This window comes from Chiroxiphia lanceolata, chromosome 4, assembly GCF_009829145.1.
Source record: "Chiroxiphia lanceolata isolate bChiLan1 chromosome 4, bChiLan1.pri, whole genome shotgun sequence".
NCBI classification, from domain to species: Eukaryota; Metazoa; Chordata; class Aves; order Passeriformes; family Pipridae; genus Chiroxiphia; species Chiroxiphia lanceolata.
In genome coordinates this window covers 71,771,805-71,796,447 of record NC_045640.1, presented here as the reverse complement: position 1 = coordinate 71,796,447, position 24,643 = coordinate 71,771,805, and the positions used below count along the sequence as shown (strand labels likewise).

Below are 24,643 nucleotides of genomic sequence, written 5' to 3'. Positions count from 1 at the left end.
TGCAAGAGGAATATTCCTTGCTTGGTCACATGATTGTCAGCTGAAGATGACCAGAAAGTTTATTTAGATGTCTTCTTAATTTCTGCTACCTTCACTATGTAAGGATTTCATTTCTCAGCACAGAACTGAAGGTCAGCAGAAAAGCTTGATTCTTAAGTACTTAATTGTCTGAATGAAATGGACCCATTTTGACCTAAAACTTCTGGTCTTTTTTGTACTGTATACTCATTTTCAAAAATACAACACTTGTTCTTCCATAAGACCAATGCAATTCATCTCTCTTCAGAGGCCAAATAAGAAACTGATTTCCACGTAAAACTAATCCTGAATTCATTTCTTACAAAAACTTGAAAAGAAAACTCAGTATGTCCTGAGGGTGAATTTTCCTCAGATCTCTTCACTGGAGAAAACTGACCTCCCGACAGAGGATCTGTTCCTGAGGATCATCTGCAATCAGCCTTTAACTTGCTCTCTCAGTCTTCCCCTGTCCTGAATAAAGAGAAACAGACAGTTACTGAAAAATGTTGGTCCAAGTTTGTGGTTTGGTAACCAGCAATCTCTGTGTCAAAAGTCCTTTTGCCCAGTATCACATTGTGAAGCCTAAAAATAACCTGGCCTCTATATTTACACTGTTGGATAAGGTAAGTCACTAAATTCACGTTCAAAACATGTAAATAAAAATTACTTACTTTTCAGAAGTGCTGAGACCTGAAAACAGTAAACAGCATAAACACCCATCACGTCTTAAATTCAGCCCCCTGATCTGCAGCCTGAACATGGTGTTGGATGTGTAATTTTAGACATCTAGATTTTAAATGCTTCCTAAAAACAGCCTCAATAAAGCTGGTGACAAGCTAAACCAGGAATTTAGAGGCCTGCTGGTTTTTCCCAGTCATATAGGTTCTTTCTGCTTTTCCAGCCCAAGTGTTTTCAGCTGTAGGTATGACCAAACAGGCAGTGGATTCACTGGTACATTTAGGACTCAGCTGCAGGTCCCCCTGCAATGGGTGTACACGGTTTCCATGGACATTCAAACGAGCTGGGCATGTGCTACAGGGGAAATCTTATTTGGCAGGTGACACCACCACACAGCATTGCAATGCACTGAGTACACAGACAAATCCTGCTTTCATCCTTCTGCAGCAGCAAAGCCCCATTAGCTGACACTCCCTTCCCTGAACCAATCATGGACATATCCTTGTTGTCATTTAAATATATTCCTGTGAAGGAAGGGCAGCACAGGATAATTTATTTTCACAGAGACGAGCAGCTATAATGATTAATGGGAACATAATTTCCCATAACGTAGGGATACTAAAAAGAGAAAGAAATGTGGGACAAGTTATGTAATGTGTACTAACTGAAATATGCTGCATGTCTCTGAAAGGAGACACGATCCTGCTCCCTCTGGAGTGAACGAGAGCTTTGCCACTGAGGGAAACCTCAGTGTTTTAAATCACAGCTCTAGTTCCCCCAATTTATTCTGATTTACAGTGCAATATTCTTGTGAGCAGCATCAGGGACAAGCTGAGGAAGAAGACTTAAAAACTACTACACCCAACAGCAGAATATTCACGCATGACATATTCCCATCTCACAAAGACAGTATCATCCCTGTTGACACTTAGGCCTAAACTTTGGGACCCCAAGAGCTGCCTTGCCCAAAATGCCCACGGACAAAGCAGGTTAACACAGTGGCCCTGTGTCAGGACTGAAGGGTCACCCAGACTTTGAGACATTAGTCTGAATCACTTACAAATAGCAACTGTACCCAGAGGAACAAGTGTCTTGGAAAGAAACCACTGTTACCTAGGATGACACTTCTCCTGGAACTGTGCTGAAGTTTCCAGGACAGACTGCCTTCAATTCAAGGATTATAAGGCATGCTCACAATGCTTTTCCTCGGGGCAGCAGGGGTATCACAGCATTTCTTGTGGTAATAATTTCTTCTTCCCATTTTTTTTGTCAACAGAATTAGGTGCCTGGTCATAGGCACTTATGTACATGCCTGCATCAAGAAACAGGATGTTTAGCTCAGATCTCACGGTCACCTCCCAGGCCAGAGGAGGCAGAAACCGAACCCACAGCTTAACCTTCTGCATCCACAAGTTAACTCTGACATCACTGGCAACAAGCAACAACAGTACAAAAAATTTAGTCTACTAGCCATAAAATTAAATTATGTGGCACAGGCTGAAATTCTGCAAGTAAAATCTGGGGTTTTATCATATAAAAAGTAATTTTTTAGGTTAGAAATTTCCATTACAGAAGATGTAACAAATAACTGCCACAACTCCAAAAGCCCACAAGTCCTACAGATCTACTGACAACACAGAGCATTCCCTTGGTAAGACACCCAGCTGGCCCTCAACCAGTACAACAGTAGAAAATATTTAGAAAACCTACTTAGAAAGTAAATTGGAAAATATGTCAGCTATTAAAATAGTTTAATTAAATTATTGACTATTAAATTAAATTATTAAATTAAATCTATGGAATTAATTTTACCCACTTTGTCCTACTGTGCTTGGACATGTTTTAAGGGAAAAGAATATCCGATCAAAAAAATAACGGGACTTTCAGTAGCTGCTACATTAGTTATCATCGATTCTTCTAGTAAAACATTTGACAATATAAATCAGATTTCCATTTAAGCTGTGTGCTTGTGATATGGCATACCAGGTGGCTGTGAAGCTGCAAGACTGTACCACGGTCTGGTTTCCATATTTCTAGTGTTGGGAAGAATTCAGATGAGGATTAATCATAAAACAGATGGAAGAGGACTATTTTTATAAGGGAAAAAAATTGTTACTTTTCCACAGGGGAACTAGACAAATGTTTTTTTCAGCTAAAGGTATAATAAAGTGGATGCTGACACAGGGCCTTGCAAAAGAAGTAATTAGAAGTTATGCTGGATTATATTCTTCACGTAGACAAAAGAATCTGCCTGGAACATGAATAAACTAAAAGATCTCTGGATACAATTATAATTCATATAAAGTTCATTGTTATAGAAGATGGCACGTTCTCTTTTCTGGGAGAATTCAGTTGACTTAAAAAATGTAAATAAAAAATACACTTGAATAAGTTTGCACCCCAGAAAGTTTATCAGTTGGGGAAAGAATTAGAGCCAGTGACAAATGAAGCTGAGATTCTAAAGGAATATTGACATTTTTTCCACTGAAGTACTACACAGGAGTCCCAGGTGAGATGATGAACTGTAACAAGAGTACCAAACAAAGGACAGCAGAAATACTGAAAACATGCTTGGTTTATATTTTTGTTTTGGGAAAAAAGCGTTTAAACTAACAGAAACACGTCAGTAATAAAGTTACTGTGTTACCCTTCTGCAGAGCACTTCTTAATACCTTTTAATACAAGGGTATTTTCCTGCCAATTTTTCCCCTATGAAAACACTTGGCCACCATTCCTTGTTGGTTTTGTTTTCATTGACTATTTCCTGCAACAGAGTTCCTGTGAGTGCACACCACAGTGTTCCCACTTAGCCACAACTCCAACTCAGCCTCTCTGCCTTTACACTCCATTGACATTCTCAGCTTGGCAGATTTATTCATTTAAACATGATAAATTTAAAATTATTTCAACCTGAAAAGCTATACAACCCATACTAATAAACACAGGCTTGATGTTGCTTATGCCTGGATGTAGGAAAAATAGTCCAGATACTCTTCTTTCTGTTCAAATTTGTTTATAGCTCTAGAAACCCTTATTTTGTCCTGCAGTCCACTTTTGTGCTGAAGGGCTCTTGAACTTGTGCTTCAACTAGTGGAGTCATGCTCTGGAGCTGTAACCCCCAGCAGTCACTAGACCAAACACATAAAACTGAACAGGTGTTTATTGGTAGAATCAGGAGCTCATTTATTTTAAACCACAAATTATTTCCCCCCTGATTATTCTCAGCTTTGTTTACCAGTGTTTACCATTTTAAGGCTGATTTTTAAGTGGTGGAATTTTGCTCTCTTCTTTGTTTATTTTTAAGAGTTCACACTGCCCTCACTTAAAAACAAACATATGAGCTGCAGACCACATATAAAGGACCTTGCCCTGCTCACAACAAAAGTCTCGTTGTCTTCTCTGAGTTCATTTCAACCACCAAATTTATAGAAGTTAGATCAACCAGATCCTTGCAGAATGACTTCTGCCAGCATCACAAGCCAAACTTGTAGCTGCCTTACCAGAGACAAAAGAATTCAATGGATATGAAGAAGGCAAATGCTTTTGCTCTGAGTCGGGGCTGACAAAGTGCAGGAAAGCAGAGCCAGGCCAGCAATGCTGTTAAAATGTCAGGATTTAATCTAAAGTTTCAAAGCTGGGATTTTTTTCAAATTCTAGCTCCTGCATTCACAAGAATCTGAGCTTTCCAACAGCTTCTTTCCAGAAAATTGAAAAGATGTCTGAAGAGCATGTCAGACAAAAATTATTATATACTTTCCTTGCAATGCAGTTAAAAATACACGTTATTTATAAACCGTTGTCCAGAAGATGGATCTTTATTCTGAATGGTTGGATTTGTCAATACAAAGTTAGAAAAATAAGTATGGAATTAATCTGTTAATCTGATAGTATCATAGAGCTCATAAAACAAGATACACATTGAGGATCTTCATCTTCAAATACTTTAAAAAACATACTACATTCTTTACCTTTATGAAATGTGTTTCGGACTAAAATTTCCGCCTTCACCTTCAAAACAAAAGCTCCAAGATACTCTGCCACTTTGATGTTTGGCACTCTTCAGCAAACAGAAGAAGTTCAACAACTTGGCAGAAGAGCCAGTCTTTCCTTTGAACTCCCTTTTCTTTGGGAATGCTTCCTTTTAAAATCACAGTACCAGCAGCAAAAGCTGACTACAGAAATTCCTCAGGTATCTGAACTCTTTAGAGAAGGCACCTAAACAGATTCACTAGATATGGAGAAAGAGGTTAGAACTAAATGAAGGATCAAGAGGACTTACTTCCAAACAAACATCAACCTGCCAAAGAGATGTGCACGCCATGCAATATTTAAGAAGAAAGCAAGGATGCTCTCTTTTTGAGCCGCTTATGCAGACACACCCCATGTTTGTGACACTATGTCAAACTGTAATGTTGTTACAAGCAGGGAGAAGACTTGTATCCTTTTCATGGAAGAAAAAAACACCCAAATAATATGTCAAGCCCACAGTGCAGTGGACCACCCACAGAAATGAATGAGTTTTTAACCAGACCATGAGAACATGCACATGATAAATTAAAGCTCCCTGGTCCGCTGCTGGCTCTGATTAAGTCTTTGACAGCACAGGCCTGTGCTTGTGGCCTTAGCCCTTGGCATTAAACCAGGCTCTCAGCTTTGTGTTTTCTGAAAATGAGTATTTCAACTGAAATAAAGCCATTGAAAGCGTCAGCCAACACTTTACACTCACGCCATATCTGTTGTTCTTGGAGCCCAAATTACAACCATGCCCACAGTTCCACAGCATCCCAGGCCTGCTGAGGCAATTGTCCCATTCTCAGGGAGGAGTAGGGGTGGCATTGTGCCTCCAGGGAAAACAAAGCTCTGCTCCATCACCACCTCTGCATAGAAAATGTATTTCTAATATGCCTGTCCTAAATTCGGAAGGGTCCCACAGCACAGAAAAAGTGCTGCTGAAGAAATGCCCCTTGCTCCTTGTGCCTATTATGGATTATTTAACTGCAGCCAAACACAGACCACAGTCTCCAATGAGTTGTACCCATCAAACCATGAATTTCAATGAGGTGAAGTATTATTTAACAACTAAGATAATTAAGTCAGCCTGTGAGTCTGTGAACAAGGGAACGTTTACCTGTCATCCTTCTTTAGGTCTTTTTTATGTTACAGGCAAGGCAGTGAAAACAGGAGGGCTATTTTTGGTGGCTTTTGATTTTGGGGCTTTTTTTTTGCAATTTTTCTGTGCAAATTGTTACTAGGTCTGATGTGGCAAATGTAAATCCCACAAAGATAATGAAAATACTAAAGCATAGAATGCCTTTCTATGGATCCCAGAAAAGAAAATTATACATATCTTTGGATCCCGAACAAAAAGACAATAGTAAGAATATTTTGAAAAGTCTATCAAACACATACATTTTTAATACATTATGTCAATACCTCAAATATAATGACCTCTTGCAGTCTGTCCAATGTAGCTATAGAGAAATTACCAATCCAGCAGTTAATTGAACCATAATATTTGATTTTTTATCTGAAAACAATACTGATTTCTTTTCCCTAAGCAAAAACTTAAAATTGGACATATAAAAAACTTGGCTTTTCCCACACTTTTTGTAGGCAGGGAAGTATATTCCAGATAATGCTACAATTTCTTTTTTTCATTCAAACAAATTTGATTTAGAACTGCCTCTGACAGAATGCAGGACATATTCCATGAAAATTATAATAAAATTTACAATAACAGGACTTAGTCTCATTTGCAACACATGTAGGAGTTTAGGTTCAGAATTTAGGCAAAACCAAGATTATAGGTACACTTATATCTATGGGGGCCAGTTTCATTTAAAAAAGCAACTGTTAGCATTATCTCTACCTAAAGGACCAGTCTAATTTTAAAAGCAACTGCAGGCAATTTATCTCTACCTAATTTATTCTTGGCTCCAGTCAGGTATTTCTCAGTATGTAATACCTGTAAATAATTATCTGAAGCTAGATGGACACAGAACACAGAACATCAGTTACATCATTCACTGAACAGTGACCTTTGCTGTTGTGTAGTAACTACAACCCCCTTTTTTACAAACAGACCTATATAATCCTGTGAACTCTAGATTTCACTCATCTTGTGAGTGAAATCCAAGGCATAAAATTAAGCATATATGGCAGTCACAGTCTCAGGATGAATTTAAGCACCTGCTTAATTTAAAGAGAGGAGAGGAGAGGAGGGAAGAGGAGAGGAGAGGCAAGAGACATAAAAAGAAAGCAAATGAGGGATAAATAGTTCAGTCTTTTCCACTTGCCAACCTGGGCATCCTTTCTGGTCAGTTATGCAATTCAGAGGAAGTAATGTGGTGGGAAAGATACCACAAGGTACTGGAAAAGGCCAGACCAAAAGGAAAAGTCTTGGTTAAACAAAAATGACCTAAAGGAAGGAGACAGGTCAATGTTGTTCTCGTTCAAAGCCTGGACTTATTCTAGTTTGCCACTAGTTAAATAATTATTCTCATTGAAATGCAAGGTTTGATTTTGTGATGATTCAACCAAGAGGGTGACCATGATTTTTGGTACTGTTGAAAGTGTCTGATCCAAGCACAAAAACTAGAAAAGAATTACCAAGGAGTAACAGCAGCAGGTAAATTCTGATGGTGAGGATTAAATGACCGTTACTTTGGGGCAGAGATGGCCAAGGACCTCAGAAATACGTTTAGCAAAGCTAAGTCTGGGAATAGAAAGCTTGAGGGGAAAATAATGCAATTTGTTGGTTGGACAGACACACTTTCAGGACATTGCATCAGGCACACACATTTTATTTGTCTCAGAGAGCTTCTTGCTTGAAAAGTCATGCACACTGTGTTGGTGCATTTTATTACTCTCCAGATGCCATTTGCAGTCAGAATTCCTTATTCCGCCATATCAGGGTAGAAGCAATTTTCTGATCAATCCTCCAAGCAAAATAAGACATCATTTTCCACAAGAAAAAGGAACTTTCTAGAACAAACTCAAATCCAAATGGAAATACAAAAACTTCACCTGGCTTTTACTGCCTATACTTCATTTTGCTGCATTCACACAGGAAGGTAAGGGGCGGGGGGGAATGTTTCCTTCTGCTACTGTTTTATTCTGTCCAAAACTGGTCACTGTCATGAAATATCTGTGCTCTACTATCACACATTTCCCTTGATAAACTGATACAAACACTATCCTGGAATGCTGAATATTAGTAAGCTTCAAATTACTGCAGGTTTCTGTCCCCATTTTTCAAAGAAAATGAAGGGATTTTGGGTAACAGTTTGCAAGGCCTGTGCTTGTTGAGCAATTACTCCCCTAGCACATATAACACTGAAAAAATCTCATTTCTTTTCCAGAACAGACCCTGTAGATCAGCCATCTGCCACTGACTTTAGACCATCAGCTCCTACTGAAGCACGGTTTCATCTTTCACTAAAGGATTAGCCATGCCATTCTCATCTGATATAGTCTTGTCCATCCATATATTTAAAGCCTTACTTTTAAATGTCTCTTTCCTGCTTGTAACACAGAGGTTTTTATTCTCAGAGGTGATGAGGAGATGAGGAGAATGATCTGTACAAGTACGAGGGGAGCATTCCACCAAATCTACCAATACGCTCTGAAAGGGATATAACTCTCTCTTGTTGTGGGTGCAGTGAATCTTTTCTGTTCTCTTCTTTTGCCAGGAAGATATGAGTGGCTGGAGTGTTTGACTCTAAATATAACTAGTGATGTCAGCTGGATGCCAACCCCCTTTGAAGAGGATCAGCCCCCAGTTGTCTCAGTACTAGGTACCATGCAGATCCAAGCACAAGGGTACAAACCACCCAGGACCAGGCAGGTCAATCCCATGCATAACTAACTCCTGAAGCTTCAGCTAAAGCCTTGAGATCGCTTTTTATCTGCACAACCAAACAGTAGGGTAAGTGTATGTTTCCTGAAATATTTTGACATTGTCTGTCCTGCAAACTGTCATATAAAAGACATTTATGTAACCTCTAGACTCTGCAATTTAAAAGGTGTTTGGTTTTTGGTTTTGTTTTTTTATTTAGTCAGAAATGCACCTTTTTTAAGATGCCAGAGTAACTTCTTTAGTTCCTCAAATTCTTATCAGATTAAGAAATCTCAAAATGTAGCATTTCTAAAATAATAAACCTAGATGTAAATTAAAACTAGTTCTGAGCTTACATCTTTTAGCATAATATGTAGATGTGGGAAGGCCTAGACCACTGACACTGATTTTTGCTGGAGAATTTACGCCGTCAACTCCAAGTCCATTCCTCTGAATCTTCTGTCCATCAAAACACGTCCTAGCATCTGTCTGCAAGCAAGAGCTGCCAGTGCATTTTGCAGGGCACTATTCTCAGTCAGAAATACCCAACTTCCCCGCTCAGCCATTCTAGACAGGCTGTTGAAATGAAATGGGCCCGACTGTGCGCGCCGGCTCAACAATGTAAAAATGTGTTGTTTTTTTTCCAGCAAGGAAAAATCGTATCAGCAAACCACAATGTTATCAGATTCTGCCTGATCAAAGAGAGGAAAGAACAAGCATCAGCCATATTGATGAAATACACAGCAATGGTATAGCACTGACCCCAGCTTCCTGCATATGCAATGTCCTCTAGCCCTCCCTAATACAGTTTTTAATCATAGAGTTTAACTCTCTTACAGCTTGTCTCTGGTGTTTTGCCATCAATAATCTTGTGGGAGTATCATGCTGCCTATGGTACTAATCCTTTTGTAGTTGCCTCTTTTTCATTTGAAAGCTATTTTCAGATGAACAACTGCTGTGGAGGAATGAAGTAATCTAACAGCTGATGTACATTCTGCTAGGATACCCTTTCAGAACATTATTTGGGGTTAATAACATGACTTCATTCCATTTTAAAAGGGCTATCATCTAAGAAACATACTGATCTGTACACTCTCTTTTTTTTTTTTTGCTCTGTTTCATTCTACTTTTGTTATATGACTGATTAAAAAAATTTTGAAACAACTGTTACATCTCTGTTCCTTCCTCTCAAACTTTGTCTTTGTAACTAACACATTTTACTAGCACTTGGCAAGTCTCTCTAATGCGCTGCCACAATTAATCTTATAGGAAAAATTTTATTTCTCTGTTGTTTCACTGAGGAAATGCAGACACTTTTATGAAAAGGTTGCTTGATTTTCTAAAAGAGGTTCTTAAAGTTCTGCTTCTAGTGTGACACCTTAAGAAGCAATTAACTTAGTTGGGAATACAGATCTGCTTGGCTTTCATTAGGTATGTGCTGGATGCTTTTGGAGATCCTTCCCAGCCTCCTCGTGAAGCCTTTTTTACCATCTACATAAAGATCAATTTTCTAAAAGTGATAAGCACTACCACAAGACGCACTGGAAAAACAGGAAGCTCCATTAATATTAAGAATTTATGAACGTTATGCCACTTGCATAGGATGAAACATTGAACATTAGTTTCAAAAACCTTTCTGGTGGGCTTTTGCTCCAAAGGATTTGTGGATGGTTTCTGCACTCACTCAATGACCATTGTAATTGCAGGAAAAGTAGGATAAGAGACACAAGGATTTTAGAAAAAGAAGCTACAAGTTCAGTGCCTGGTCCTACTCCTTCTGATATTGCAGAGGGTTTTTTTCTGCAGTTTCTTAAGCAAATATCTCTTTCCTATTTCCATTCTCCACTGAACACGCACTCAAGTCTGAAAGCCAGTCTGCCCTTCCAGATTTCATTACAACTCCATTTTTGTTGGAATTGTAAACCCAAGCACTATATGTGCCTGAAATAGCCTGTAAGCTCTTCAGGGCAAAGGAAAAAAAAAAAGAAGTCTTTCATATGTTTGTTTGGAACCAGGCATTTCACATGGTAAATGTTGCTACTATTCATAGCATACTAATAAATGCACCATACAGCCCTTGACATCATGGTGTTATTGGATAATCTGTGCTGATGCTTAGCATTTGCCTCACATAATCTTTCCCTTATTATTTTATGTATTATCAGATTTGCTGTCAAGATTCATACACATAGTTACGACAGCTTATCCTGCAAGATATGCTGTGATACGTGGCCACTGAAGGCAAGTACTACCCCTTTAGTGCACATTCTATTTTGCATCTCCTTTGGATGCCTTGGGATAATTAATTTTTTTTTAAAAAAAAGTAAAAATCCATGAAATGGGTGCAATAAGAGTCTGAAATTTATAACTGTACAGGCTCAGTGAAGCCAGTAGGAAACAGAAGAATAACCAAAGCTGTGGTCACACAAAGTATAAGCTAGTGCTTTGGGAGCAAATCTGAACAAGTCTTGGAAAAATCAAGGAGATATCTGGCTTTTAAGTGGCTAAATTCAGCTCCATTAATTTTTGACATTTTCTTTTTGACCTGAATTGTTAATTCAACAAGCTTACCTGAGATCTGGAAGGTGAACTGCGTTCTTTCTGGGCTTTGCCTCGTTATTCATTAATGACAGTCCTGCACCTGGGAATTGTGTAAAAATCAAAGTACAGTTTCAGCCAGGCTCACAGCCCCATGAAACTCTTCACTGTAACGCGGGTAACACCAACAGAAGATTCTGTAATGCAAGCCTTGGAATGACACGTAGTAAACTTACTGACTGCATTTGTATTTCAGTCCTTTTTAATATAATGCTTCGAGGTAAACAGTGAATTTCCACTTCCTTGTTAAAAGATATTCGTAGCAGAAACAGCTGTTGATAAACTGCAAAATCAGCCAAGTTTTTACCAGTGTTGAGACTACAGCTCTGGGCAAGACTGGTGAGGACTGGAAGTGCACATCTGCTGGACTGTGGGACGTGACTTTGCATTTTAGAGAAGTTTGGCAAGTCACAGAAAAGGAATAGCACCAACTGTAAACCTTCTTATGGTCTCAAAGAGAGACTGCAGCACTAACTCAGTGTGTGGGTACAGCCACCTCCCCAAACCCTTGGTTTTTTCATTGGCAGACTGGACTAATCATAACATTTCCAAGGCTACTTGGTAGAGGTAAACATGCAGGTAAATCCATATGTTTAAGGAAGCCCTTGGAGTTCATCCCTTGAACTTCATGTCCAGTTCTACGCTACTGCTTCAATGCATTCTTCAGTAGCTACATGAATCTTTCCTGATACAGTTAAAAAGTCTTATTTCTGACACTATGACAAACACACTAATATTCATTATTGAAATTTATGGTCAAGATTAAGGTATTTAGAAGACTGTAAACGGAAGGATTAAAGGAGTATTAGGTAGTGAATACAGGAGGAACTACACAAATAATATTTAAATATAGTCTGCTATGATTTTAAGCACAGCACAGGATGGACTAGACAGGAACAATTAAAGAAATGAAGCTAAAAGGTTAAGATTTAGATTAAGCTATTAACTAAACTGTTAATATATTTTACAACATCCATTTATGACGTACTCTTTCTATCATCCTCTAAATGTCCTCCTTTTCTCATTCTTCATCACCCTTTCTGCACTGACACTGAAACAATCCCTGGACACATCATAAAAGTAGACAGATGATTAGATTTTAGTTGGCAAGGAATTCAAATGAACTTCACACTCTACAATTTGGGATGCTGCCTGGATACACAATGGTACACAACTGTGGCTTACAAAGTAGCTTGGAGCCCTCAGTTAACATTAACAAGAACAGCATGTATGTAAGGGAACAGCAAGGACCAGAATAGATAATGCCCAGCGTGTCCCAGCAGAATCCTGAGTGGCTGGGACAGAGATCTGCAATCACCTTGGCCACCCCAGGCTCTGGGGGTGTACATACCACCCATTCTGTGCACAAACCAGGAATGGTGCTGAGCTGGGGGGCAAATTTCTTACTCCCTTACTCATATAAAACCATCCAACAGTCCATCTTGAGAAATGCTAAAATCAAAATATGACTTGAGGTCTAACTGCAGGTCACGAGCCAGTAACCAGTGTGGTTATCTCCCCCTCAGAGCCAAACCCTCACCGCTATCTGTCACTGATAGGGCTGCACTGGGCAAGCTGCGTCATTTTCTTCCATGGTAAGAACTCTCTGTTTTGTAGCTGCCCCTTAAATACAGGAGGTTGTCAGGATTCTTTGCACACACTATTTTTAAAGCAGAAGTGCAGGGTCCAGCTGCCAATCCAGTTAACTTGCTCTTGTTCCAGTTAAATCCATTGCAAACATTCAGTTGAAATCAGTAGGAACAGAAGTGGATCCACAGTGATGCACTGCAGGGCCCATTAGCTGTTTGATTACTCCATGGAAAACTCCTGTCTGTACAGCTTTGGCTAAATATTTAGCATACCTGTCTCAATTGAATCTTCCTAAATGTCAGCACATCCCATTGTTTTTCCAATATAAAGTCACTAGGAGACACATGCCAGGTTGAGCATGCCATTTACTCAAAATGAAACCCTTCATTATGCGAGATTAACTTTGGCATTAGGTACCTTTTGCAGCTAATTATTTTGTAATTTTATTTTTAAACCGGGCTTCCTGTGTGTTTACTCTGAAAGCAAGATATAGTGCCTTACATATAATTTGTTTTCATTTCATTTTAATGCATTAAAATACATGCCAAATTTCAGACTTTTAAACCCTATAGACCATAAGAATGTGTGAAGGACAGAATGTCTTATTATTAAAAGAAATAACAGAATGTGACCTTGAATAAGTGGATCAAAGAAACATATTAGACCACTGATATAACCCTCAAAGCCCACTGCATCTTTCCTACTTTTCTTCCTGAAGGTTATGAACTGAGAACAATTTCAACTAAAAAATATAAGTATTAAGTAAGAGGCAATGGGAATTATTTTCTTAGAAATCTGTTTTTACTCTGTGATCCCACTATTGTTATATTTGTTAAATCTACAACATTCTGAGTAGAAATAAATACGCAGAAATACTTTTGTCAGTGTTAAGTTACTGTATTTTAAGGTTTAAGTTTTATCTATAGGTTGAGGACACTCAGTGAGAGTTCAGTCACTAAGCAATAACTTTGCTCAGTGCCACCACCATCCCAGTTTCCAGAACGGTACCAGGAAGACGACCAGTAGGAATTCTGACATTCAGGATTCTCTGTTTACAGTCCCAATTCATCAGCCCTTCCCCTGCTTATGCATTTTCATTTTCAAATTCCCCAGCACGTAGCTAAAGACAAAGAAGGAATTTTCCCAAGTAGTGAATCAAGTAATATTGTCCAGGAATCCAGATGCCTCTTAGAGAGAATTAAAATATTTTAAATTAATCAATTGCTAGAAGTGTATTGTAATTCTTTGTTAGGGCTCTCATTTTACACACCTTGAGCTTATTTTGAAAGTTAGTTTAAAAACAATTAAAAGTGCTCTTTAATAGAGACTTTCTAATGCAAACTTTTCTTAAAAGGACAAAACATGCCCTGGATTACAAAAGCAAGCAGAATATAAAAGAATAATTGAAAACACAATGTTTATAAGCAATAAGAAACTGGTAGATATGTTTAAAAGGGAGTCTCTCTCATCTATCCAATGCAGGACACAGAAAGTTTAACTGCAGGTTTGATGTGGGAACCCTGGGGTCAGATGGGACTTTGCTCCCCGTTTCAGCAGAAGGCAGATTTTACCAGTCTGCTGTTAATGTGGTGTGTGGGACACTACAGATCTGACCTTGGGAACAGCCGAGTGCCATTCAACCAAAGGAAATTTGGAGCTTGAGGTTTGTGATGTTCCATACTCCCCTCCACAATTCTGGAAGAAGGATTAACGTCACTAACTCCCTATGAAGCTGTGCTGTGTGTTAGCTAAGTATGCACTAACATGTTGCTGGATTTCAGGTGCAAGGGATGGAATACCAGGAATTTAAGGCAAACAGAGGTTTGTATTTACCCACTGTGTTGCAGCCTCACCCACCTTAAACCTCGGGAAAAAGGTCAGCACGCCCAGAGATATCATGGTAGAGGAACTCTCAACACTCAGCAACAGAGGGGCCAGACTCTTCAAGAGACGCCAGCGGAGATCTGATAAATACACATATGAAAATTATCATTACGTAGCAAACAAGCCAAGAAATGTGAGTATTTTGTACTGGCTTACTAATGAGACAACAGCCAGGCTAGCTTGGGTTCCCTTGGTGTCCGTGATACAAACATTGTGCATGATCTAGTTGTAGTTTCAGGAAGAATAGAAGCAAAACCCTGTACTAGAATAAGGTTATTTGTATTTTATTGAGATCTTACAGATTACTAAAAAAAAAATAAATTTACATTTCTTTTGTAGGGTACAGATATTTCAAGATATTTCTCTGATCACTCAACAGAAGTTAAATTACACAAGGATAAAGTGGGATGAAGTTTGAGCTTTGATAAATCTGCTTTTTTTAAAATAAATCTGCACAAGAGAAATCCCATATAAAAAAAAATCTGAATAACTCAATTAAACACCCAAGGCTATTCTTAAAAACTATTATTCAGAAGCCCATCTGAATACTGTTCCCCCAATTTCTGCCTCTATTGAGTATTAGAAGCTACACAGATAAATTCTGAGCACATCATCAATCTTGTCAGAATTCTCTGTGCACTTCCATGATTTTGCTGCTGTCTGACAGATTCGTTTCCCTCTGGTCCACTTTGTCCCACAAAAACACAGAGTACACGTGGTGTACACTGAGTGTGACATTCCAATACATGAAAAAATGATGCCTCTGGCTCCTATTCCCTTCCCCTGAGTGCCTATTTAGCCACCACTGGTGGTGTCCTCACCATTGTTACGATTCTGCCTGCCAAAGTTAATCTTTCTAACATCCCTCAGGATGACTGGAAAACATTCTGCCTTGATCTTTTTGTTGTTGTTGTTTCAAGTTTAACAAGTATTATTTGTTTGCTTTCCTACTTCAAGAAACTCTTACTCTAAACCAGCTATTTAAATTGCTTTTAGCCTATGTGTCATAGCTAAAATAAGATACTGACTTCTTATGAGACTCTAATTCTATATTTAAGCAACAATGATAAGCTTTCTTTTTTTTTTTTTTTTCTTTTTTTTTTTTTTTTTTTTTGGATGTTTCCTTAGAACCGATAACCCGATAGGAGGGTGGAAAATAACAGCATATCATGAGTCTCCAGAAAGTGACCTGCACTGAAATTGTTATTTCTATTACAAATAAAGGAAAAGACAATCCCAAACAAAAGCAGTTCAACAAATGCAGTGACTTTTCAACTGATACGGGAAGAGATGCTTTGAAGAATCGGTGCTTTGAAACTCAAAGGGCTCGAACTTGCCAGATTTCTGGAACCTTTAGGGTAGAAAGAGTGGCACAGAACATTTTAATGTCAAATTAAAAGCCACAGGGGACACATTTTATGGGTCTCCCTGTCAAAGCGACCAGAGAGACTCTTTGCTGTGAATCACCCAGCCCATATGCCTGGGAGATTCTGTGGTGACTGGTGTAAGCATCACATGGGATGAACACTCTTCATAGACTGCTTATCAATATTTAAATTTCCCAAATACAGGAAAATGCTGGACAGCTCAGATGGACGGTTGTAATTTAGGAATCCTGTTGATCTAGCTCAGTTTGCCTTAGGACTGTGTACCCTGGGAATCAGATCTGGGCTGTGCACTGGAGTATCATTCCAACTTCACCAGGGAATCCCGGGTTGTTCTGCCTGTAAGTGATATTTCTTTCCCTTTGAGTGCAGCGTGGGGAGCCCATCCCGAGCGTGAGAATGGACAGCCTCAGTGTGGAAGGAATTCCCCAGCACGCCCCAATGACACCTCCCAACACCCCCGATCCCCGGAGCCCACCACACCCTGACAACATTGCCCCAGGTAATGTGGCAGTTTACAGACATTGGACACGTTTAGTTCTCATTTCATAGCAGAGAAAGGACCTTTTGATGAAACAGAATTTGTTAATAGAAGGGGATAACTTTGAGTTATAACTATAACTAACCAGAATCTCTCACAGAAAGCTAAAGTGTTGCTCTTAGTTGCTTCTGCTCATTTGTAAAAGATCTGACATAGCCTTTGTACTACTTCTCCCTAAACTGAAAACATACCTTAATATCAAGAGAGACTGCTCCTGTATTTATTTGTCCTAGAAACACTGAGAAAGAGATCCTCAGATTTAAAGCCATATTAATATACTGAGTTTTCTTTGCCAAACCTTTGTTTCTAATACGCAACACATTGCTCAACAGTCTGAAAGTTAGTCATTGTAGTTTAATTATCCATCAACGTAAATCTGAAGTCACTAAGTTTTGCTAGAACCCTTTGGAGAGAAGTAACTTTAAAAGGGATTTGCCTCTGGCTGCATAAACTGTTCTTTTTTAAATCCTTAACTGTGGGGGTACTGTTGGCTTTATTTAAAGCAGTGAGCTACAAGAAGGCCTTATTTTGTATTCTTTAAAGAGCAGAGAAGGCTAATTTGTTTTAATTAATTTATTCAGCGATATAGCCCTTCTTCCTGTTTATGAATTATCCATGAGCAGCCCGTGGTTTTTACAAATTCATTCTTTGTTCAGAATTACTCAATGCATGTTTTGTGCAGACCTTTTCCAGTCCATGCAAACTGGGTCAGTGCTGCTCTGTCAGTGACTGCTGAGGCTCTGTGCATCCACTGGGCAAATACAATGCAAACAGAGATCACTTCCATTGCTTAGACATGATACAAATCTTCAGGCCTTTCTTTAGGCAAAAGAAGTCTGGCAAAAGGAGAAGTTATTAAACCACCAGGGGTTTTTAAGCTTATAGAAGGAAATAAAGGTACTTTAAAGACTTAGATGTAGTGGGAGGGTAAAGGGTAGAATAGATCTCCCTTGTATTTCAAATTTTCACATAATTGGTCAGTCACTTGCTGGTTTTAATTCTTCAAACTGTACATTAAGGTTTGTCTTCCCCCACAACTTATTCCTGCCCTATTGTACTTGGCTTTAGAAGAAATCACACTGAATATGGAATTTTTTTATTTAGCAAAATTCTGGTCAAAGCCTGATCCTCAGATGATTATGTAGAGGGAACAACTGATTGTTCACTGTTTCAGATGATGAAAAGGACCAGAGAACCAAGTAGGCAGGACATTTTAAATCAAAGGGGAAAACTCCACTAATAATGACTGTCACCCAAAGACTGTAGAATTATCTTAGTTTTAATCAAAAGCCTGGTTTTAAAATCTTTTTGTTAATTCAGCTGTGTAGCTACAATCTGTTTTCAAACAAATGCTTACAACAGAAACAAATTTATATAAAACTCAAATAAAATTAGCCTCATGTTTTGGAGCAGTTATCTAAAAGGCTACAAATTTCCCCTGCCATCTTCCTGTTTCTGTGTAGCTTCAGCCAAGTGAGTTGACCCAACTGTTCATTTTTACCTGAGAAACGATGGTGTGTTAGTTCCTGGTTACACAGGATGGTGGTAAGGAAGCAGAAAACACCAAGTATCGTTATAATGGTTTTGCCTTGATCCCACTGCAGGATATTCTGGACCACTGAAAGAAATTCCTCCTGAGAAGTTCAACACTACTGCTGTGCCCAAGTACTATCAGTCTCCCTGGATAGAAGCCATTAGAGATGATCCAGAGCTGCTGGAAGCTTTATATCCTAAACTTTTTACACCGGAAGCAAAGCCAGAACTGCCTGACTACAGGAGCTTTAACAGGTAATTCTGAATGCACGTTGAATTTTACAGAGCAGAGAAAACACTATGAAATAAAATGTTTCCACCAGCTGTAAAAAAACACCTCCCACCTGTGTTGGCAAGCATATGCATGAACGTGAACACACACAGAGATTACAAGTGGCAAACAAGAGCATCAAGGAGGAAACTAGTCTATCTCTAAGGTGTGGGCCCAAAATCAGGTTGTAGAACTAGGAGTATATGATAAATTGTTAAAAAACACTGAAAGAAAGTATCAGAATCAATGTACTCACCAGATGGGAAATATGGGCTTCAAACTCCTTTCAGTATTTCTGTTGTTCAGTTCAGTAGGTACAGGACCATAAGTGCTATCAGACAAACAAACTCTCAGTCAAAACTTTGTTTCTAAGCTGTATAATGCAAAGCACTCTTTTTTTTATTATTCTTTTATAATACAACTCATGTAGCTTTTTTAAGCCAATGATAGTACAATGAACTTTAACCTGCAACCAATCCCTCAAACCAAATAATTTGCAGAGTACACATTTTATTGCATTTAACAGGTTTTGTGTCTTTGATAACCTTCAGTGACAAATTACCAGATAAAACACTCCTTTACTTACTAGCAACTAGTATATTAAGGCTTTCAGTAGGACTTCCAGATATATGGACAACACTGGGATTTTAAAGTTTTAAAACAAAATCTTATTTATGTAGTTTAGTTTCTTTCATTCTGTTGACACTATTTGTATTTATTGAGGTTATGGACAAATTTTCTCTAGACAACTCCTGCTGAGTCCCAGACAGCTGAGCCAAACCAAAACCCTTCCTCAAAACTCCAGACAGCAATCTATCGAAAAGGAAAATGGCTCATGGCAATACAAACTCAGAGAAAAGCCCCACAAACATCACTTGTGTTCCTGATGTTGATGTGACTCTCGACCATGAGTGCAAGGACTAAAACATTACACAATTCACCATCAAAACTGGCACTGCAGACACTGCACTAATTGTGGTTTCCTAACAGCAACATACATTGCCATGTTAATAATTAAGTCTGTGTGGCACACTCTTCTCAGCATACAAAGCAGCAAACACGAGTCACTGAGCTGTGCCCCAGCTGCTAACACTGGAACAGTAACAGCACAGTTTATGGACTACAGTTATTGTAAGTGAAACAAAATTGAAACAGAACAACAAACAGCCCGTGAAAAAATGCCAAAGACACATATACAGGGAGTCAGAGTCAATTCTCCCTCTCACAAGAGAGATGCTAGTCATTACTGGGAAGGACAGGATCAGACAGGGTACAGAGACTCCATTAACAGGGATATGTGTCCTGAGGTGGTGTCTGATGGCTTCTTTGTGGATTTTTAGCTGTCTCTGTGGTCCCATGTTTTGTTAGTTGTCCTCTTTACCACACTAACTGTTTGGATTTCTTTCTATGGGGATTGTCTCTATGTATGACATGGCAGAACTGTGGCTCACCACAGTCTGAATTTCTTGAACATACGTGCAATCCTATAAGGGAAAGGTCAATATTATCCCTTGTAACTGCCATAAAAACCTGGCACATAAATCCAAATCCAAACTGTGAAATTGGTAAATACAGAACACAAACATATAAACATAATCCACCACAACTCTCCTTCTCCTGGAAAAAAACCTGGCATCCAGAAGAAAATAAAAGGATGCCTAGTGGATCTAAAAAGCTGTTACATGGAACATGTTCAGATTTATGCTGTCCAGCAAGAAGGAGTAGATCCAAAAAGAAACCGAGAATTTGCAAAATTGAAATTCAAGATAATTGCCTCTTGGAGAGGATTTTACAGCCATGATTCAGGGTCTATCCTCCTAAAAATGCACAGAAGAGTGTCTGGTTATGGGATTCAAAACAGAGCACACTGGATGCCCAGCAAACCAGAAGAAATAGACTTCTCTGTCCAGATCCTCAGACATCCTGCGCATCTAGGTCACAGCATCCTTGACTTCTTTAATTGCAGTCTTGGAGAGAAAGCCAATGATACTGTATTAAGCAATTACAGTGTGATATAATAGCACCACTGCATTATCAGTGAGGGGATCTCTCAAGGCTTTCTGTCCTGCTTCATCACTCAGTGAAGTGCCATTATGTTTGTTGTGCAAAGCGCTGGCACAGTCAGCGTTAGTCAGGAGGGGGTGTGGTTAACACGAACTGTGATGCACAGGATTCCCAGGGGAAAAGGGCCTGAGATCCCTCCTGGATCATTCAGTGGCGCCTGTTAAAGTGGCACTGGGACTCTACAGGCCAGTTCAGGTTCCTTTCAGCTTTCCTTGTTACGCAACAAACTGTAAAAGCAACGCAACTTTAGCAGCGAGGGAGGTCTGAGGTGTTGGAACAGATGCACACATGCACGGATTAAAAGAACGGAGATTAATTCCTATTAGGATTGAAGAAGTATTTACTAGTGAAAAGATTTCTTGTCTCTTCCCAGTGTGGAAGCACCTAGCAAACATCTGTGGGAAAGCAGCATGAATCTACATTTGTTGAGGAGTTTATAAAATTAGTTAAATTAATACCTTTATTCCATCTGCTTTCTTGGAGCTGGATAAAATGTCAGAGGTAGGATTATGAGTAACATACACAGCACTACATCTTCCTCACATAGGACAAGCAAGTCTGACTAGTTCTGCCTCTCCTACCAGATAAATTCTCACTCAGCTTTCTCAATTCCCAAAGACAACTCCTTCAAAAACACTACAGGAATCCAGTCCATCTGGACTGGGCTCTGTTTTTCTTGATTCACCGATTCTGAACTCCATTACAAAAATGCTGGGATGAGAGTCTCACAGGAATTTCGGGAGCTAACTTGAAGTGGTGTGAGATTAGTGGAAGCTGGGTGCTTAGCCAGTTCCTTAGCACCTACAAACCTCTCTGAAATCAGCATTAGCTCTTGCTCTAAGCTCCCAGGAGGCCCTGAGCATTTTGCAGGGTCAGGTTCTTTGCTCCCATGTCTCCTTCTTGCACAGAATTAACAATAAACAGAATGCTCTATGTTCCCATTTTAAAACCTGAAACTCACCTTTTTTGTAATTTTGTAATTGAAGACACCAATTAATACAGTAAAGCATTTCATCAAGCTTTCCCAAATAATCAACTACAAGTAGGCTCTTATGTTGAGAAAATAAAATGTTCAGTAAGAAAGACCAAAGAAGAAAAAAAAGAAGTCCTGCTAAAACAACAGCTAAAAATAAACATGATTGTGCCTGCTATTGTTAAATCCCACACCTACTTTTTAGGAATATGCAAAGTGAATATTAAACAATCTGGTACACTTCCTGGTGCCATTTCCTATGGCTCTGAACCAGAATTTCCACCCTCATTATGAGCAATGACTCCTGGAATTTTTTAGCCATGAGATCTGGGCTTCTGTGCGATGAATCAGAGCTCAAGTGGTACAGCTGATGAGCACACAACAGAGGTCATTGCAACACCATGTTGTCAGACAAGTTACTGCTCACAAAAATATACCTAGTGCTGCTGTAAAGGAAAATTAACATCTATTAGCCAATTACTGTACTCTCCTTTATGTCAATCATATGTGCCTCTGCCTATAATGCAGGAATGCACAGTTCTCTGAGGCCAGACCTTGGACAGGAACTACATGTAGGTGTTTTGCCACAGAAGATATCTGAATTTCCATAAAACACCCTCCTGTTTCTGTTGCTTACAGAAACATGCTGTATTTAAAACCCAAAAGTACTACAAGGAGGATGTTTCCGACTACAGAATTGTTTTGCATTTTATACAGCTATTATTATTTTGTTTATTTTCATTATCCCTTTAATATGCCTATCAATGAGAATTAAATATCACAACAATGAGAATGTGTACGGTAATTAGGGCAGCAATTAAAACAATCTTTATTATCCAGTAAGATGCATATCACTACATTCACTCTGTGCCAATTACCAAGCTATTATTTTAATCAGTATCATACGGTATCCATTTGACATTGTGACCTAGAAGACAGTTTCACAAGAAAAGCTTGATACCACAGGCCCTTCGTACAAACCATTTCCTTTGACCTCAAGAGAATTTAATGTCTGGACTGGCTGCCTCTGATGCAACATCTTGTCTTACCCTGACTTGAGAAACATTTTTAGAGCTTACTCCAAAGCAGAGTTCTCTCAGTGAGTGTGCATGCCCAGAACTTTCATGATTTTTTATATCTCACAGGATTGATGCTTTGGAGTTAACACCAGCCCCTTCAACAAATGCTGCTCATACCAAAATTCAGTGAATTATCCACGTAATGACAGAGCAGTGCCTTTGTGTCACAGATTCATTTTTATGAACTAATCTCTTATTTTTGTGTGTGTCCTAGTCAGATCTTAAAATGATTCTCTTGGTATTAATTTCTCTGGAATTCTGCTATAATACCTGGAGCCACTGGAAATATATTCCAGCAGATCTCTTGTTTTGTACCACACACAAAATCCACCAAGGCTGGTGAAGATCCATTTCAACAAAAATTCACTTTCCCATGCCACTGCATGTTTGGCTCTGCAGAAATCAGGTGCAGCTTAAAAATCTGACACTCTTAACTGGCCAGAATATATCCCAGCAAAGTCATGCAGCTGATCAAAATGCAGAGCACATATCTTTGCTTATACAAAGGAGGCTGGAAAAAGTGACAGAAAAACTCAAGTGTTTGTTTTTTTTTTCAGCCTGAAACCTGCATATATAGAATAATCACAGGAGGTTTTTGGAAATACTGTTTTAAAAGATTTGCAAAATGCACATAACAGTCAGCTCCAGCTTAGTATTCCTTATCTTTCAGTTTTTCAGGCTTATTGCCTGAGGGAACATTCACATTTAAATAACATGAAAAATGCTGGCCAAACAGTGTTTTAGGGCTTAGTTACATAAACATTCTCTTCAGAAACAAAGCTGGTGTATCAAGTCCTCACCCATTCCCCTCCTTTCCAGAGCCTGTTGTCTTTGGCTGTCCCTTTCTGCTTCCCATTACACTCCACTGCCTCCTCACTTATATTGCTACAATTGTTTCAGCATCATGAGAGGAACCAGATTGCTGAAACAATTTGGATTTTGAAGCGCTCCTTTGTTCTGAAGGGTCTTTGTTTAACCCAGATCCCATAAGTGACCCAAGTTTATAGCACAACCCACATACATTCTAACTGGTACAACAATATGGTGCTGAAATACAGTGCAGTGGGAGGAACAAGCAACTGGGGAGAGGAGAAATGGGGGGGTGGGGTGAGAACTTCCTGAACTAATTACTTGCTAGAGAGAATGTGTCGAGCTACGTTTTCAGACTTATCAACTTATCACCAGCAAAATAAGTTTAGTAACTGTGACTCACCAATGACAAGGTTTTCTTGCCACATCTTTTTTCTCTCGGCTCTTCCACCCATTTGAATTTTAAAGAAGGCTGAAGGCTTTATCTAAGGGAAAACAAATCAGATCTTAAAGAGAATTTCCCAGAAAAACAATCAGAATACTTTTCCCAAAAGTTTGAAAATCTAAACAAGAAATTGGACCAAATCTGTATCATTAAAATAGCTTCTGTTCTTTTCAGCTCCTGTGAGGAAAACAAAACAAGTATTTTTAAAATCACATTTTACTTTATTTCTCTAAAATCTACAGAGTTGCCACTCCCTTTGGTGGTTTTGAGAGAGCATCCAAGCTGGTTAAATTCAAGGTACCAGATTATAACCTACTGATGCTAAACGACCCCAGATTCATGATCCTTGCAAACCCTCTCGCTGCCAGAAGGTCCTTCAACAGGACTCCCAAAGGATGGACGTCGGAAACATCCCTGTCGTGTTCATCCAGCCCGCGGAGTCCAACCCCGTTCCAGAAACAGAGGACCTGTGAGAGAGCCTGCATTCTACACCCTACAAAATGCTGGAAGCTGCACATCCATGTATTTTTGGTCCAAATATTACTGAAGGCTACTGACAAATTTTTTCCCTTGGCAGCTGGAGCATAAGCAATAATGTCTGATGCAGTGTCTTTTTCTGGCACCGAGTTTCAGCTGTAAACACGATATAAATAAAGTCATTTGGAAAATATGACAGCCATTTTCTATTTGTGTTTACATGTTCTTCTTTTACTTCCTAAAATCTTGGCTTGTAACTTAAGAACAAGTGCACTAAGGAAAAAAAAAAGTGGCATGGCACTACTCTCAAGGGACTTGATAGGTCTGGTGTTTTTGGTCAAACAACCAAAGCAATACCACAGCTCTGCACTCAATGCACCCCAAGTCCCACCTGCTCAAGATAAGCTCTGACAAAGCCTTATTTCCCACCCCTGCTTTTGGCCAGAGTTAAGAATTGTGT

The 24,643-nt window shown here is 39.1% G+C and overlaps 1 protein-coding gene across 1 annotated transcript; it reads left to right on the top strand.

The window, feature by feature from the left end:
• The first annotated feature begins 521 nt into the window (after positions 1–521).
• Positions 522–24,381, top strand: MYOZ2 (myozenin 2). Its single transcript, XM_032686704.1, is given in 8 exon segments — positions 522–641; positions 9,181–9,259; positions 9,262–9,282; positions 14,569–14,738; positions 16,363–16,492; positions 18,136–18,319; positions 23,949–24,109; positions 24,112–24,381. Coding segments are annotated over 8 exon segments (933 nt in total). The 3' UTR covers positions 24,180–24,381.
• Positions 24,382–24,643: the final 262 nt, after the last annotated feature.